This window comes from Thamnophis elegans, chromosome 8 (genome assembly GCF_009769535.1).
Source record: "Thamnophis elegans isolate rThaEle1 chromosome 8, rThaEle1.pri, whole genome shotgun sequence".
In the NCBI taxonomy this organism is placed as follows: domain Eukaryota; kingdom Metazoa; phylum Chordata; class Lepidosauria; order Squamata; family Colubridae; genus Thamnophis; species Thamnophis elegans.
Window position 1 is genome coordinate 38458894 of NC_045548.1, and position 16992 is coordinate 38475885.

The following is a 16992-nucleotide window of genomic DNA, read 5'->3' on the forward strand; positions in this document are numbered from 1 at the left end:
CGGCTCCTTTATCGTAGGGAGAAGAAAAACCAACCAACCCCCCAACTTCTCCCTTCGTTTTCATTCCTGGCCCTTTCCAATTGTCAAGCTTTTTGCCTCATTCTTCCTACTTCCCACGGAGAAGTAAAACTCCTTAACTGCTCAGGTTGGGAGCTCAAAAGGGAAAAATTATATGCTGGACCTTTCCCCCTCCTTTATCGTAGGAAACGTTTCTGAGGTTTATGGAGCTTAAAGGTTCAAGTGCTTTTTGCCTCATTCTTCCTACTTCCCACGGAGAAGTAAAACTCCTTAACTGCTCAGGTTGGGAGCTCAAAAGGGAAAAATTATATGCTGGACCTTTCCCCCTCCTCCCCATCAGGGCCCTTTACACATTTCTCCCTCTGTTTATGGAGCTATTGGCAAAAGGGGATCCCTCTCGGTAGCTCCACGGCAGCCCTGAAGGGCCGGGAGATATTTGGGCAGCTCTCGTTTCAGTTCTACGGGTGAGGAGATGGGGGAATCGGGAAGATATTCCCTTCCTCCAACTCTTCCCCAGCTTGTGCAGGCTTCTTACCGTATATACTCGAGTATAGGTCGATCCGAATATAAGCCGAGGCACCTAATTTTACCACAAAAAAACTGGAAAAGTTATTGACTCGAGTATAAGCCTAGGGTGGGAAATGCAGCAGCTACCGGTAAATTTCAAAAATAAAAATAGATACCAATAATGTTTTTGAATATTTATTTCAAAGAAAAACAGTAAACTAGCTCTGTAAGTGGAAAAGAGGGTCAATAAAACAATATGGTATCAACAATAACTTTAAAAGTACAAAAACCTTAGCTCATTCAGCAACCAAGCTAAAACACAAGAGTTAAAATCCTTCAAAACTCATAGGCTCATAATATACATTCTACCAGTGTCCTGCCTGTGCCCATTGAATATACAACCTGCCCTGTGTCCATTAATTACAGCCTGCCATTGCCCATTGAATAACATATACAGCCTGCCTGTGCCCATTAAATATACAGTAGCCATTGTAAAAATTTGCTCTGGATAACAAATTATTATCACACAATACCGGTGTATTCAATGAAATACTTCACTCACCTCATGATTAAGGTGACCAGATTTTCAGATTGGTAAAGAGGGACACCTTTGACCGGGGGGGGGGAGGGAGCTGGCCGCGGCGGTTACTGCCAGCCCACGGCCTTGCTAGGGACGTCTGGTCACCTTAATTATACACATCCTCTCTCTCTCTATTCACTATGTCACGGCACACTAGTGTGCCACGGCACAGTGGTTGAAAAACACTGGTCTAAGAGACAACATGCACTGCAACAGAAGGAGTGTTCCCATAAAGCTAAGGTTTTCAGGACCTACAATTTTACCATCCAAAACAAGAGTGTCAGCATCGGTGTGCACAGAGTATAAGGACATCCCAGCAGCTCTCCCATTCATTCCCCAAAGGATTCCCAATGACCCCATAAACCATTTTTACCATGTTCACACTCTTCCCTACCTATAAATACACACAGTGCTACAGTAATGCTAAGGGTCAGCAACTGTCACAAGGGCTTATAGACAAAACAGCTGAAAGAAAGGGGATCCGAGGTCAAGTCTGACTACCCCCAAAATGATGAATCAGCAGATTATCTGTTTGGGTCCCCCTTTTTCCTTTCCTCCCCTTAACCCTAGTTAGCCCCCATTCCTTTTTTTGTGTGTGTGTCTGTGTGTGTGCAGAGCATACTTATGGGTGACCTCATGTTGATGAGTCAGCAGTGTCTGGACTCTGCACACAGAAGGCTGCAGCCAGCAGATACAAGGGGGTAATTCAGTCCACCTCATCCCTTTGTAAAACACCCCCCACCCCAGCCGCTCTGTGAAACACCCCCCACCCCCAGCCGCTCCTCAGCCCCACCCGTTCCCAGACACCTGATGAGTCAGCACTACTTGCCCAGATGGGGACAGCGCACCCAACGCTTAGGTAGTCTGAGAAGAAGCGGGGAAGGGCCCCACTTCTTCTTCTTTCCACCCCACCTCCGCAGAAGGAAAACTCAAAGCATCACGGTGATCCCGGGAAAAAGAGGCGAGCCGGGGAGCGGCGGCATTTCTCTCTCTCTCCCTCTCCCTCTCTTTGCCGCGACCTGCCGCCGGCGGGCAACAAGGACGGCCACCCACGCCGCAGATCCACGTCCAGCAGGGAGGAGGAGGAGGGAAACCCACCCACCTGTCAGCCACGGGAGAAAGGAAGTCGGCGAGCGGAGGAAAAGACGGGGGAAAAGGAAGCTCGGCGGGTGAAATGCGGTCCCCGCCAGGATCTCACCTCGCCCTATTAGCCTCCCCACCCTTGACACACATGCACGCACACGCACCCTCCGCCTAGCCCGCCAGAACATTCCCGGGTGGGAACAGCTGGGGGTGGGGGGAAGAGAGAGAGAGAGAGACGCGATCGCGTTCCCGGCAGTCCAGAGCAGGAGGCGCTTTTTTCCAAAAATAAACACAGTGGATCATCTATCTCAGTGTTTCTCCACCTTGGAGACTTGAAAGTGTGTGGACTTCAACTCCCAGAATTCTGGGAGTTGAAGTCCACATATTTTCAAGTCTTCAAGGTGGAGAAACACTGATCTATCTAATTAATATAATTAGTTATAATTAGTTGGGAGGGAAAAGCGCTTGGTGCAAAGAAGGACTTTCTTTCAACCAGCGGAACCCCCTGGCGCAATCGGGCTGCGATTGGCGGCCGTCCTTGCTACAATCCGCGCCGAGCTCTGATGAGGGGGAAATTAGATTCCGGCTGATGCGGCAGGGGCTGCGCTGGTGGGGACGGGTGGAGGGGATGGGACTTGGAGTCCTACCATCTTGGCGAGTGGGGAGTCTCATCCCACCCCGCCCCGCCCGTCCCCGCCAGCGCAGCCAGGCTGCGATCGGCGGCCGTCCTTGCTACAATCCGCGCCGCCCGCCTCATCAATGGGGTAAAGTCCTTACGTCCAGCTCTCATGCGGGCGTAAGGAAAGTCCTCTCTTTCCCCCTCATCAGAACACAAGCCCGGGAAGCGAGTGGAAGTTCTCTGCGCGACTGAAATGGAAGCCACGGCAGGAGAGTGAGGCTGCTGCCGGCCATTTCACCTCGCGCAGAGAACTTCCACTGGGTCCCGAAATGGAGGAGAAAAAGGGGCGCCCCTTTTTCTCCTCCATTTGGGCAAATTTTTCACTGACTCGAGTATAAGCCGAGGCAGCTTTTTTCAGCCCAAAAAGTGGGCTGAAAAACTCGGCCTATACTCGAGTATATACGGTACTCCGTTTCTTTTGCCCCCCCGATCTCAGCAGTTTCCCTTCTCCGTTCCTCCAACCCTTCCCCAGCTTGTGCAGGCTTCCTCCTCCGTTTCTTTTGCCCCCCCGATCTCAGCTGTTTCCCTTCTCCGTTCCTCCAACTCTTCCCCAGCTTGAGCAGGCTTCCTCCTCCGTTTCTTTTGCCCCCCCGATCTCAGCAGTTTCCCTTCTCCGTTCCTCCAACTCTTCCCCAGCTTGAGCAGGCTTCCTCCTCCGTTTCTTTTGCCCCCCCCGATCTCAGCTGTTTCCCTTCTCCGTTCCTCCAACTCTTCCCCAGCTTGAGCAGGCTTCCTCCTCCGTTTCTTTTGCCCCCCCGATCTCAGCAGTTTCCCTTCTCCGTTCCTCCAACTCTTCCCCAGCTTGCGCAGGCTTCCTCCTCCGTTTCTTTTGCCCCCCCGATCTCAGCTGTTTCCCTTCTCCGTTCCTCCAACTCTTCCCCAGCTTGCGCAGGCTTCCTCCTCCGTTTCTTTTGCCCCCCCCCGATCTCAGCAGTTTCCCTTCTCCGTTCCTCCAACTCTTCCCCAGCTTGCGCAGGCTTCTTACTCCGTTTCTTTTGGGCCCCCCCCGATCTCAGCAGTTTCCCTTCTCCCTTACTCGTCGCGGGTTATATGCGTGGGCGGGGTATACGGAAAATATTTTACACGATCCCGAAAACCTGCGGGTTATTTGCGTGGGCGGGTTATTTGCGTGGGCGGGTTATATGGGTGAAAATACGGTAATGGTCAAATTCTATTATATAATTTAACTGAATCACGACTAATCAAATAATTGAACCCTTACCTTTTTTGCCTGACAATATTCTTTTTCCATTACTTTCCCTAACACCCAAGGTCTTCGAGATGTTCCAGAAGCTACAAGAAAAACGTTCATTACTTGAAAACATTACATACATACATACATACATACATACATACATACATACATACATATGCAACTGCCAACTACACTAATCTTTATAATACTGTTCAAGGTTATATATCTATGTATTTAACCATTTAACAGGAAAAAACTTCCATATGTAAGTAATACCATTTTGATAAGAGGACACATAATTTTTCCTCTTTCCTATCTGTAAATGGTATGAAGACAATAAGGACTTCCAAAAATATTATATTACAATATAAATATTATGACATATTTATTTCTACATTAAATGTTTCTACTTAAACATAGTTGTAAGTTTTTAGCATTACTTAGCTGTGCTTATACATAATTATAATTATATATTATACATGCCAATAAGTACACAATAGTTCAAACATTTTTTTAAAAATATATAATAAAAACACTTTCCAAAGTGCTGACACTTACCACACTCACCTGGTTTGAGATCTAGTGCTGCAAGGGATTCTGAGTGTAAAAAATACAAAGTTGGGCTAACAGTAAATAATACATAGTTGTCATGACGTTCATCCAAGATTATGAGAACCAAATCGCCAACCTGAAAACTAGTTTTTAAAAAAGAAAAAGTTAAGCAGGCAATACATAATACAATATTGAGCAAATATGTATATACTTTAAAGAAAATCCCAAAGTAACCAAACACAAGATTATATCCTAAGTATTTATTTTTGTGGTTCATAGAAATATACTGTAAATCATGAAATTCCAGTTTCAAATGAAAAAAATTCCTTTGCAAACTCGTAATTTTAAGAAAGGGATTTTTTTTTAATGCAGAAGGTACATTCTGGAGTGGTAGGTGGGTAACTGAAGACGACACTGTGGCACAATTCTAGTCACAATTATCTAAAATATAAAAAAAAGTTTTCATATGTATAACTCTGATGTATACTAATATGAGTTAATGAAAGCTAATCATTTTGAAATCCCAGTGCTTTAAGCATGAAGTTTTTATTGATAAGTGGGTTAAATATATATATATACACATGTGTGTGTGTGTGTATGTGTGTGTGTGTGTGTGTGTGTATGTATGTATGTATGTATGTGTATATACACACACACACACACACACACACACACACACACACACACACACACAAGTATACTGATAAGCAAGAAGTTCCCTGTTTCTTACATAAAGAAAACATTATTCTATACACTTAACTGTTGTCCCCCTCACCTCCCCGGAATGATATATCTTAATTTTCTTAAACTTTTCAGAAAATAAATTAATTACTAAATGCAAGATCCAGGGAAATACGCAAAATGGCAAAACACTCATAATAGGTTTTTATTCTAATTTCACTGTTCCAGATAGAGAGATAAATCTCTATGCATAATGAATGAGGATTCAAAAATAGTCCTTAGTGATTTTATTGGCAACAATATATTGCAGAAGTAATAAGAATGCTGGGTTCACTAAGAGAAAGACATTTGGAAAGGATGAAATATTTTGTATTTTCTAGTACCGTAATCAGTAACAATTATTACTGCAACTGGCCATAATCTAATAGGGAAAGAATAAAACAACTGGAGAGGTTTTTTTTAACGGCTAGGTTTTGGAATCAATAAAGACAAAACAGCAAAAATTGGATTGTTTTATTCCTTTCAGTATCATTTTACAGAAGGGAAATTTCTACAACAAATCATTAACTGGGATGTCTGAGCTAGATGCATATCTCAACTGAATTTACTCACAGTGCACAGCAAAACTGCTGGATTCCTGTGGAGTTCTGGATGGCTTCAAGATTTTATAAAAATGACTAAGGTTTTTTAACCAATAATAAATATAAATGTCAACAGTTTGAGCAGTTTAATTAACAGTGTGTGTATGTACACATGCATACTTTTTGGTATTTGTTTACAAATTCCTGTACAGGTTAACTTGTATCTACATTGTATCTCAACAAAAACTGCATGGTAACTTTTATTAAGTTTTTAAAAAGTTGTGCAGGTAAGGAATTCAATTTTTTTTTCAAGATTTTGCAAATAAACAAATGTAAATAATTAACCCACTCAATAGTTTTCAGACATACTGATTTCTGTATTAAAGACCACAATATTATTTTTAAGAAGAATTAATTTAAAGAACATTTCACAATTAACAACATGTGTACTTACTCTCTGATAGCAATTTTTTCAGAATGTCTTAGAGAAACTGAAGACATGCTTTGAGACATCTGAAAAATATATTACTATTATTTTCCTATTATAGCAAATATGATAAAGCATGTTCTAGGCATAAGTTAATATTGATTAATCTTGTCACAGACTGACATTAAAAAAAAGAAAAATGTCTTTGTTTGCTTTTTATCTATTGTTTGGACAAAATATATTATAAATTTAAAGCAATTTCATCATATGAAGATAAAAGAAATTAGTCCTTACTATTATAACTGACTTTTATGTATCCTTATGCTTTTATGAATGTCAATACATTTTTCTTCAATCATACGTCCTACATTATAACTTATACTTTGCACTTATCCAGATTCCTTGCCAACTCCATTTTTATATTCAACATTCTACAAAACACGAAATGCCGGAGCAAAAATATTTTTCTGATTTATTAACTGGGGTGGTATAAAAAGTAACCAATCTGGGTTGACTTACTGTTTGCAGCAGTAACAATATATGCCATTCATTTAAAACATATAAATGTGATTAATACCTTTTTATCAACCCTTTTAGAAATTCTCATTTAGAGAACCTAGACTACAGTATATGTCTGCAATGAAATGAGACAGAAAATTAAGAGAGCCTTTTCAAATAACCCTGGAGGAAGTTGGATTCAAACTGACATCAATAGGATCCTGAAACGAAATCAAATCCTTATACTAGTGGTATATCTAAAACCTGAGCTGAGAAAAAAAAATATTTTAGAAATCTTCCTAATTAAAAACATTTGCCATTTGCTGCTCAGTTACAGCAATAATGAGCTGGAAGATTTGAAAGAATAGGTTGGATAGACAGATCATTATAGAAAAAAATCATAGTGATCACTAGGAGTTGAAAATGATTTGATGGCACATAATCATCATCAATTCATTTGGTTTCTTAATATTCTACCAGAAAAATGTGCAGTCGGTATTTTGGTTGCTTTAGTAATTGAAATTAAGTACAGGTAGTTTTTGCTCAGGAACTATCCATGAAAGGGAGTAACTGGTGCACAACATGAAGTTGAACAAAGACCTTCCTAGATATGGCTGCCATCTTTGAGCAGGAGCCTTGACTCCCAACACGACCCCCAAGTTATCCACTGTGTCTGTTTTTTTTTATTACAGTTGCACCAATGAGCAGTTGCTAAATGAGGCAGCCACTAAACAAGGGATATTTGCAGTAGTGATAACTGCTAAAGAAGTGGCAAAACCATAAAACTATCTTTAAGTTACTCATTGCATATTTGTGTATTTTTTAAATAAAGCTAATATAAATCCTTTTTTTAAAATAAAAAGAGAACATTTTCTTTGTTGTGTTTTTCTTACTAATCAAATACTTTATTGAATTGGATATTAGATGCTTCCAAATGTTCTGTTGGGATTTACAACTTCTAAAATAAATATAGATATTTTTCATGAGAGAAGTGCCCAGTCTTAAAAATTTGGAAAGCAAGTTATTTAAATCCACGAGATCAACTTTAATTGTGTTGTGAAGCCACAAAATGAAAATGTGTTGTCTGATGAATCTTTCGAGTCACTATCATTAGTTGTGAACTATGATTCAAGAGGTGAAATGTCTATTCCTAATTCCCAGTATTTGTTTAACCCTTTAATTTTAAGAGGGATGAAGTGAAAAGCAGAAGGAAGAAGGAACAGATCTTTTTCTATTCTCTCTAACCTATTGCTCCACATTTGCCTTCAAAACTAAAATATGGTGGATATCCTACCTCCGAACAATATATTCTTTAGAATACGTTTTTTTAAAATTTAATTGACTGACTTTATATATTCTTTTGAATAAGTTTTAAATAAATTTACAAATCTTACCAATCTTTGATTGAGCCTTTTATTTTCCTCCTCTTTCAATTGCAGTGTCTATAAAAAGATGCATTTTATTACTTTACCCAAATATGTAATTGTATATTAATATTATATAGCTTTATAAATGTATTCTCGATATTTTAAATTGCAATCATATTCATACCCTCTTAACACAAAATACAGAAAAATGAAAATATGAAAATATGTTGAAAATTTCATATATGTACAAATTTTGTACCTCCCAAATAAGACAATGCAATGTAGAGATGTACCATGAATTTCAACACTTTTGTAGAAATTTCTAATGTACTTCACATGTCAAAAAATAGCATAAACAGGAATACATTAGAGAAAGACCCAGATATGCATACACAGAAAGACTGCACATAGAAAACTCCATTAGTAAAAGACAGAATAAAACTTACAATTGATAATTTTTGGCAAGGAAGAAAAAAGATAGATGCTCTTCTCTAACAAATACAATCTAGCAAAATTGAAATTTGTTCCTGAGTAAACATGGGATTAAAATTAATGCTGAAATGCTTAGCTCTTTCATCCAATTTTATGTTTGTGTATATACTGTGTTTGTGTGTGTGTGTGCTAGGATTATATTTTCATAATTACAGCAAACTAAGATGTTCAATAAAACTTCAGAGAATCTGCAGAGAAATACATCTGCATTTCAATTTTGTTAAACCACAATGTTTGTCTCAAAATACCAACCACTTCACTTGAATTGATATTACCAAATATAGGAGGGAGAGCAATAGAAAACATTCATTTTTGTAAGCAAGCACTCCAGAATTTCTGATGTTTGGAAAGCAAAGCAGGAAATCTAGCACGTACTCTTTACTTCTTTACTGCAACACTGCTAGGCAATGTGTGATAGAATATAAAGTCAAACCTTTCTTAAAAGAAAACGTACTGGAGATTCTTATACCTAAATAATTAAGCTAAATAGAAATTATTAAATCTTAAGGGATTCTGTATATAAAATGAGTGCTCTGTTGCTGAATTATGGAAATATCCCTTAGTCACATAACAGGTATCTATCACTATCAGAAAATAAACTTTTATAGCTTTCTTTATATATCTAGTGTTTACCAGGAGTGCTGGATAAATTTCGTACCCTCTCCACCGTCCAGGCCTTCCGCACAGCCCTTAAGAACTGGCTAGCCCGTCAGGCCTGGGGATAAGGATAGCCGCCCCTCCCGAATGATGAATGTATGTTGCTTATTACTTTTATTATATGTGTCTATGTCATTGTTTGTGTTCCCCCTCCCTGATTTTATGTGAGCCGCCCTGAGTCCCCTCAGGGAAAAGGGCGGCCTACAAATGTTAATAAAATCTTAAAAAATCTTAAAATCTTAATCACCCTTAAAAAACAATCAAAACCGAATACTTCTTAAAATTAATCTGGGCACCTACTGATTATGCAGACATCCTCCTGTGGGTTGTTTTTTTTTTTTTTTTAAACTATACAAAAGTAGGTTTTTTTGGTCTTCTCCTAGGATGTTTTTTTAATCTTTACTCAGAACATTTGATTTAAAATACAATAATTAAAGTAAAATATTTCTCTATATCGGAGAAATCACAAGTCACAATCAGTACCAGCTTTGATTTCTAGCCAGCCTTCATACCCATAAAACTCAGAAATCATTAATGTAACAGCAAACACAGCTGTAATAACAGATTAGTGCAAAATCAGGCTGCTGTGAATGCATGCAGGTCTTGTAAGCATGGGTACAGGTGGGGATTGGTTCATGAAAAACAAAGGGGCTAGGTCTGGTTAGCACAGAGCTGAAGGACTAATCAGGGAAGCAAGAAAACACTCAGAAGACAATAGTAAACAGCTTCCATGGGGTTATCAAGACACTGGCATGGATATATTCATGAAGTCAGCATGTTAGCTCAATTCGAAGGACATTTTATTTTGTAAATATAACATAAATAGTATTGGATACACAATGGATATATGGGAAGGAAAAAAGCTGGATGTAGGCTTCTTCCCAAACCTTAATTCTGCCTAGAATTACCAGTAATGCTGCTAAAATCTGATACTGGCTTTTATAACTACTTACTTTTTCTAACATCATTATCCTCTGTTTTTCTTCAGACAACATCTGGACATTTTCACTAAAAAAAGAAAGCAAGATAGAATAAATTAACAAGAAATGAAGTTTTTTTTAAAAAAAAACTGGCTCTTCAACATATTTATAATGATTGTTAAAGAAGAACTTTTGATAGTATAACAAACAACCAAAAAAGATTAACACAACCAAGAAAGATTAACAACCAGGTGTTTAGCATTGGCCAAATGACCCTAAATACTTTGAATTATAGAGTGTCAAACAAAAATGATTAAAGTGGAGTGTATATAATACGTTCATCTTTTCCCGTTTCATGCAAGCCTCATGTATACAGATAGATACACGGCAGCAATTGAAGCTGCCTTTCTTACACCAAATATTCTGGAGAAGATAAAAGTCTTATTGGGGGTAATCAGAAGTTGGGCAGATAAAGAGACCAAAGCCAAAATGGGACAGATGTCATCAAACTGGCTATTAGTAATGGGATGGAATATTGCTTGGATGTCAGTCATAGTAGAAATGACTATGAAAACCACCCAGATTGGCCTTGCAGACAATTCCTTCAAATCCCAAGGAATCATTATATGTACAACATGTACTATAAGAAAATATGAGTGAACAAAGTACTGATAGTAATAGAAATTTGTGGGCTAAAAAAAGTCTATTGGCACCAATATGCCTGCATTCAATTTGATTAACTTTAATGATGCAGGATAAATTCTTTATTGATTAATGCCAAGCATATGTACTTCTAAACAGATCAGTCAGTTTAAAAAGATGCAGGTGAAACAATTGTCCGTCTATTTGTACCTGAACTTTGTCATGGTGAGCTCAGATTTGGAAGAGACTGACAATGAGCAGCCAGCTCCATAGTTACAGGAAAGATTATTGCTATCTGAGCAGGCAGAGATGAGGTTGATCAGCAACCATCTCTGAAGATGGAGGCTAAACTTCCACCTCCTCCCAATGCAAGGCCCCACTGTGCAGAGAAGAAGGCAGAGGTGTTCTCAAGTGAGGCAGCTTGCAAGGAAGGAGTCTTGTCCTTCTAAATGAACAACACTAGGTATCCTTTTGAAGAAGGACAGCAAGCTCAAGACTCTCCATTGATGACAACTGCTCTTAACTCTTCATGCCTATTGACTCCTGACTGATGAGCCCTGACTCTGGGAACTGAGCTGGCTGAGGAACCTTCCATTAAGTTTTCACCTTTCTACTTTGCCTGCCCATTTTCTTGCCCGCTGTTTGGATTAGAGCTCTTTTAAGGCAAGCTTGCTAAAACTATGAAATACTGTTTTACTACCACCACATGCATTTGACGTGTATTTTGATATTCAGGGATTAGAAACTTTTTTCAGTAATGAATAAAACTGATTTCTGCTGTTCAAAATGCTTAATATAAAACAACATTCCTCATAAATTTGAAGACTGAAACTTCATAAAATATATGTAAAAATTAAACTGATGTGATGAAAAAGGGTGTTTTTTTCCACTTAAACAGAGGGTCAAATGAAATATGACTGACTTAGTTAAGGATTTGGCAGTGATCCACATTCTAATTTTAAATGTATTATCTTTTAAAATAAACAATTAATAATCAAGACATATGTTCCAACAATCAAACCTTATATATACATTTAGCATGATAATGATACAAATGTATAAAAAATTACTCAGGAAAAAAACTTAGGACCAGCACTTTAAATGGGGCATATTTCATTCATTCTGTAATATTTAGGTATTTATTTCAATGCAAAATGACTTACTTTACAGTCATCATGCTAGTTTCTAGTGTGGAATCAATTTTTCCTTCTTCTGCTGTATCAGAACTCAAACGTTCAGTTTCTGATGTAAAATCAGCTGCACAAGCTCCAGAAGGTTCCAGAATAGGAGGCAAGCATGTTGAGGAAACCAAGATTGCTATTTTTCAGCTTATTAACTTCTTCTTCAAGTTTCTTCTTCTCTTCAAGTAAACGAGCGCGGTCTTCAGAAAGACTTTCAATCAGATCTGAGCAAGGCATTTCAATGATTTATATTTAATATTGCACTGAACAATTGCTATGGTATGCAACCCTAATGTATTACATTGCATGCTTACCCTTGTCTCTTTCTTGCTGCTGTTTTATCAATTTCAATTTGTCACTTAGATCATTGATTATATTTTCTTTTTTCAGCTTTTCTCTTATTAGAACAGTGTTAAATGTAGTCTGAAAAGATAGCATTAAAATTAATTTTGGTAACACAGTGAACAAAATGTAGATGTACACACTCTTAAGGATTAAGTGTAATTCTTAATAGTATTAAAACACGTTAGAAGCTTTTAGATGCATAGGCTTGGAACACATCTAACATTACATTGTCCTGTTACTAGATTGCATTTAAGTCTAAATAACATTGATATTTAGAAATTGTGAGGTAAAACATTTCTTCATGAGCACAAAATTAAGTGGAAGTTTGCTAGATATGAATACTTGAGAGATACAAAGATGATTTTGTAGGCATGATTGATTTCTTTACTCTGGTCAGCATCTATTGTTTCAGTCACACTGAATTTTTTATGAATGTATGTATGTGTATTATGATTGTTTTATATATGTAATCTGTCTCCATTCCTGGGATATCAAATCTTCAGTAATGTAAAAGAACTCAGTGAAGACCCAGTTAAAATGAATATGGATTCTAAAAGAAAAGGAATGCAGTGACCTTGCCCCCAAAGTCAAGCAATCATACTTTACATACAAAGACATAAGGATATAATCAACTTTGAAATTTGAGGAATTCGTTATTCAGTCTGGCAAAACCAAAAAGATTCCAATTATTTTATATTACCCCCCAACAAGAAAATATAATCTGAAGTCATAGACCTGCTGCTCTGCAGTGAGTGATGTTCGAATGTTTTGCATTTCTTCATTTTTTCGTTTTTCATATTCTTCAAGCTGTTCCAAAAACTTCGCTTTCTCTTCCTGGAGTTTTTCTTGAAGTTCTGTAACCAAGCTTGAAGCAGATGATTCAAATGAACTTGAAAAAGGAAAAAGAAATATTCAGAATATAATCAAACAATCTGAAGTAGTAAAAAATAGGCAAAACCTCAGTATCATTTAATCTGGCATATGTAAATATAGCTAATTAATGGTAGCTGCTTCAGTGATTACCAGATTTTAGGATAATTTGGGACAAAATAGGTGCTACCTTGCAATAACTATTTACAAAATCAAAGCCAATTTTAAAAAATGAATTCAGCAATCTGGTTTTCCAATGGTTATCTATACTTACATCTGTTGTTTCCCCTGTCCCCACTTCAACTGTACAAACAGTATATAGCAAAGCAAATCAAGAGAATAAAAGATGCTTTAATAGAAACAAATAGCTAAAAACTGAACAGTTTTAGTTCAATTGGAATTATTTTGGTGACTTCATTACATTTATGGAACAAGACTTGATGTTATTGGCTCAGAAAATAGAAGAGACCTGAAACCCAAACCTCCTACATTCATTCAAAGGTGTTTTTTTTCCTCCAAGACAACTGGACTGTTTTTTTCCTTGAGGAAGAAGAATATACTTCTTCATCAGTTCTGACAGATCTTTTTGGATAAGAAGCTAAACATTTTTTTCTTCTTTCTCCCCGAAGGAAAAAAAACCCAGTCCAGTTGCCTTTTGAAGAAAAAAAACACTTTTGAGACAACTATGACCTAGATGACTGAGAATCTCCACATGCACTCTTTCATCCACCTTATCCAATAAGGAGTGATTCATAAAGGTGTTTGAAACAGAAGTAAAAACATGTCTATTTTTTTTCTTCAAAGGAATTCAGGGTGAAATCTTTGCTCCCTGATGCCACTTGAGCAGACGACGTTATACTATGAAGCTAGTAATTAAAGTCAACTGCAGAATTTTTTTTAATCTTGAGGAGTTAAATGTGGATACTCATAACTTTGGTCAAGCTGTTTAATTGTCATAGGTCATCTACTCAATGTACTTTCTAGTGATTCAAAATTAAGAGCATATTGTTGCAAGAAGAAAAGAGAATTATCATCCCATATTCTTGGACTGGATAGTTGACCAGCTATTAAAAATATTTCTGATTAAGAAGTTTGGTTTAACATCACTGGATTTTTCTTCTTTTGGTTGATGTATTTTTATTCAGTGTCTTACTATAGTTTTCTTAGTTGAAATATAGTTGTTACACACTGCAGCTAATAATAATTTAACCATTATTTTTTGCAGCCTTGTCCCAGGGGGAAAAACATACAAATTATACCATATTTGTTCTCCCTCTCTTTTAATAATAATCTGAAGAATTATTCATTTTCTACGATGTCAGAGAGAACTAGCAGAGTTTTCCTCGAAGCCCTAGCTTGTAACTTTGCCCTCTCATCAAATTTCAGGTGTTATACCAGTAATTCCATGTAACTTCTTTGCTGAAATCCTGTATTGAAATGTGCATGACAGAAATGCTCAAGGGTGAAAGTTGGTTTTCATAGCTTCACCATGCTATAATGATGTTAAAAACGAAAGTGTACCAGAACTAAATGGAAACAACTGTAAACTGCTTTAAAAGTTAGCAAATAAATAATATACAAATGTCCTAAATACAAAAACACAAATTACATATTTAATGTAGTAGTTTCCTGAAAAATCAGTATTTTTTCCTAATTTACCTGTAAATTGGAGGATAATTCTATTTAATTTTATCTAGATGCAAAAAAAAACATAGTTATATGTATGTCTACATGTGTCTTTTGTGTGAATAATCATTCTTTTGTGAGAGAATATCTTAAATTCAGTCTTGCATTTTTTTAGGTAAATTTGGTATGCTGGATATTGCCCTAAATATGTTGAACTATCTGGGAAAAAAGTGGAAGTAATCCTCTTTGAGTATTAACTTTTGTAAGAAGCTCTCTTCAAACCAAAATTGAACTTGTCAAAAAACCTTAGACGTTTGTTCAAAATTATATCTGTTTTGCTACGAAAATGTATCATTGTCTGAAACTAGGTAAAAAAACCCTCTAGATGATAAAATAGTTAACACTGTATCTTCGTTTTATCTTTCAGGGACGGATACAATTTCAACTATTTTTGTAATATATATTTAAAAATACTGCTTAGAAAAATAGACATGAATGCAAAACTGGATGAAATTATTTTAAACTTATAGAAGTGATACAGAAGGTGGATGAGGTATTACAAAAACTGCAACAAGAAAAGGTACATTTTAAAATAAGAAAATCCTTGAACAATGTGAATACATTCATTTAACATACTTCCTGACTGAAGCCTCAGAACTATTTTTCGTTGGAAATAAATATGGATAAAATAACATTACTGTTTTTCATTTGGTAAAATAATTTGAAAGGAATAATTATTAATACTTTGTCCAATTTTATGATGTAGCAATTTATTGCTTCTGCTGATCAAATTAATTTTGATTTTAAATATGCATTGTTTTCCATGCGTTGAAACAGTTGAAATAATGGGAGAAGCTAAATACATGAGTAATTATTCATATAGAATTAATCTGCTGTTGATTAGACAACAAAATGTCATTAGTTTATGAAATCTATAAGCTCAGTTTATGAAATCTATAAAAATATGAATAAAATAGTTTTATTCATTAAATATTACTAATTAATATATTGTAGGAATATTCATGCATTTATTAAAACAAAATATTCAGAGATATGGATATTAAATCAAATATGAATATAGACAGAAATAAATTATAATACTTTCACTACATTTGTGTCATCTAATCAACAGATGATTAATTCTATATGAGTAATTACTCATGTATTTAGCTTCTCTCGTTATTTCAACTATTTCAACAATTTCAATTAAATTGAATTGGAGAGCATTTCATCTTGATGCCATATACAATCTACATCAATAAACCTTCCGCACTTCTCAGGGTTATATTTTATTATCATAATTTTAAAAATGAAAACGTTTTGCTGCTGCAACAAAGGCACATATATTTTCTTCAAACATTTAATTTCTTACTAAATTTCTGTAAAACAAAGGCAAGTTGTCAAGAATGGCTCGTGCTTTGTCTTCTGTTTAACATAAATAAAATAATCTACTGGATAATAGGAGACCTGGTGTGAATTACAATTCCATAAATCATAATCCTTTTCATTTACGGGGGGACCAGAATCTCGATTCTTGAGCAAAAGCAACTGGCAAGACAACCATGTGATAATTTCACTCAATAACAGCAATCCTGCCACTCCTGGTTGCGACTGAGTTGTTAAGTGAATGGAAGCCCAGGTAAGCGGTATAGGTGCTTTGGGAGTTTGTATATGGGGGCTCTGAGTCAGGAGTGGCGGGGGGGGGGAGACAAATTCATCATCAGGCTGCAGAATTGAATTAAAATGAAGCTCCATGCCTGCAGCCTGGCAAATTAGTTCCTCTTCCCTCTTTCCATTGGGGAGAAATTCTTCATTGGGATGCAGAAACAGAGTTTCAGGATTTTCAAGGGGTGGTGGTGTAATAAACTCCATACAGAACTCAGATTCCTTCCAGCAGGAATTCTTTCAGCCAGCCCCAGAAACAAGGAGTCCTCAGCACCAGAAACAAGCAGTCCTCCCAGCAGCTTGGAAACTTTCCTGTTGGCTTTCCATTAACTTTCTGGGGAAGCGGCAGAGAAGATTGCAAATGGCAATCATATGATCACTGTGCATTGGACAATCAGCCATAAACATGAACAGGTTGCCAAGCAA

At 36.9% G+C, this 16992-nt stretch overlaps 1 protein-coding gene across 1 annotated transcript in view; it reads right to left on the minus strand.

Moving 5' to 3' along the window:
- The window catches only part of RB1CC1 (RB1 inducible coiled-coil 1), an 89313-nt gene that overhangs the window by 4383 nt on the left and 67938 nt on the right, over positions 1 to 16992 (minus strand). Inside the window, 10 exon segments of the mRNA XM_032222379.1 lie at positions 4090 to 4160; positions 4630 to 4757; positions 6331 to 6389; positions 8196 to 8243; positions 10271 to 10325; positions 12043 to 12191; positions 12193 to 12284; positions 12375 to 12483; positions 13141 to 13294; positions 14244 to 14251. Of these exon segments, the coding sequence (XP_032078270.1) occupies positions 4090 to 4160; positions 4630 to 4757; positions 6331 to 6389; positions 8196 to 8243; positions 10271 to 10325; positions 12043 to 12191; positions 12193 to 12284; positions 12375 to 12483; positions 13141 to 13294; positions 14244 to 14251 (873 nt within the window).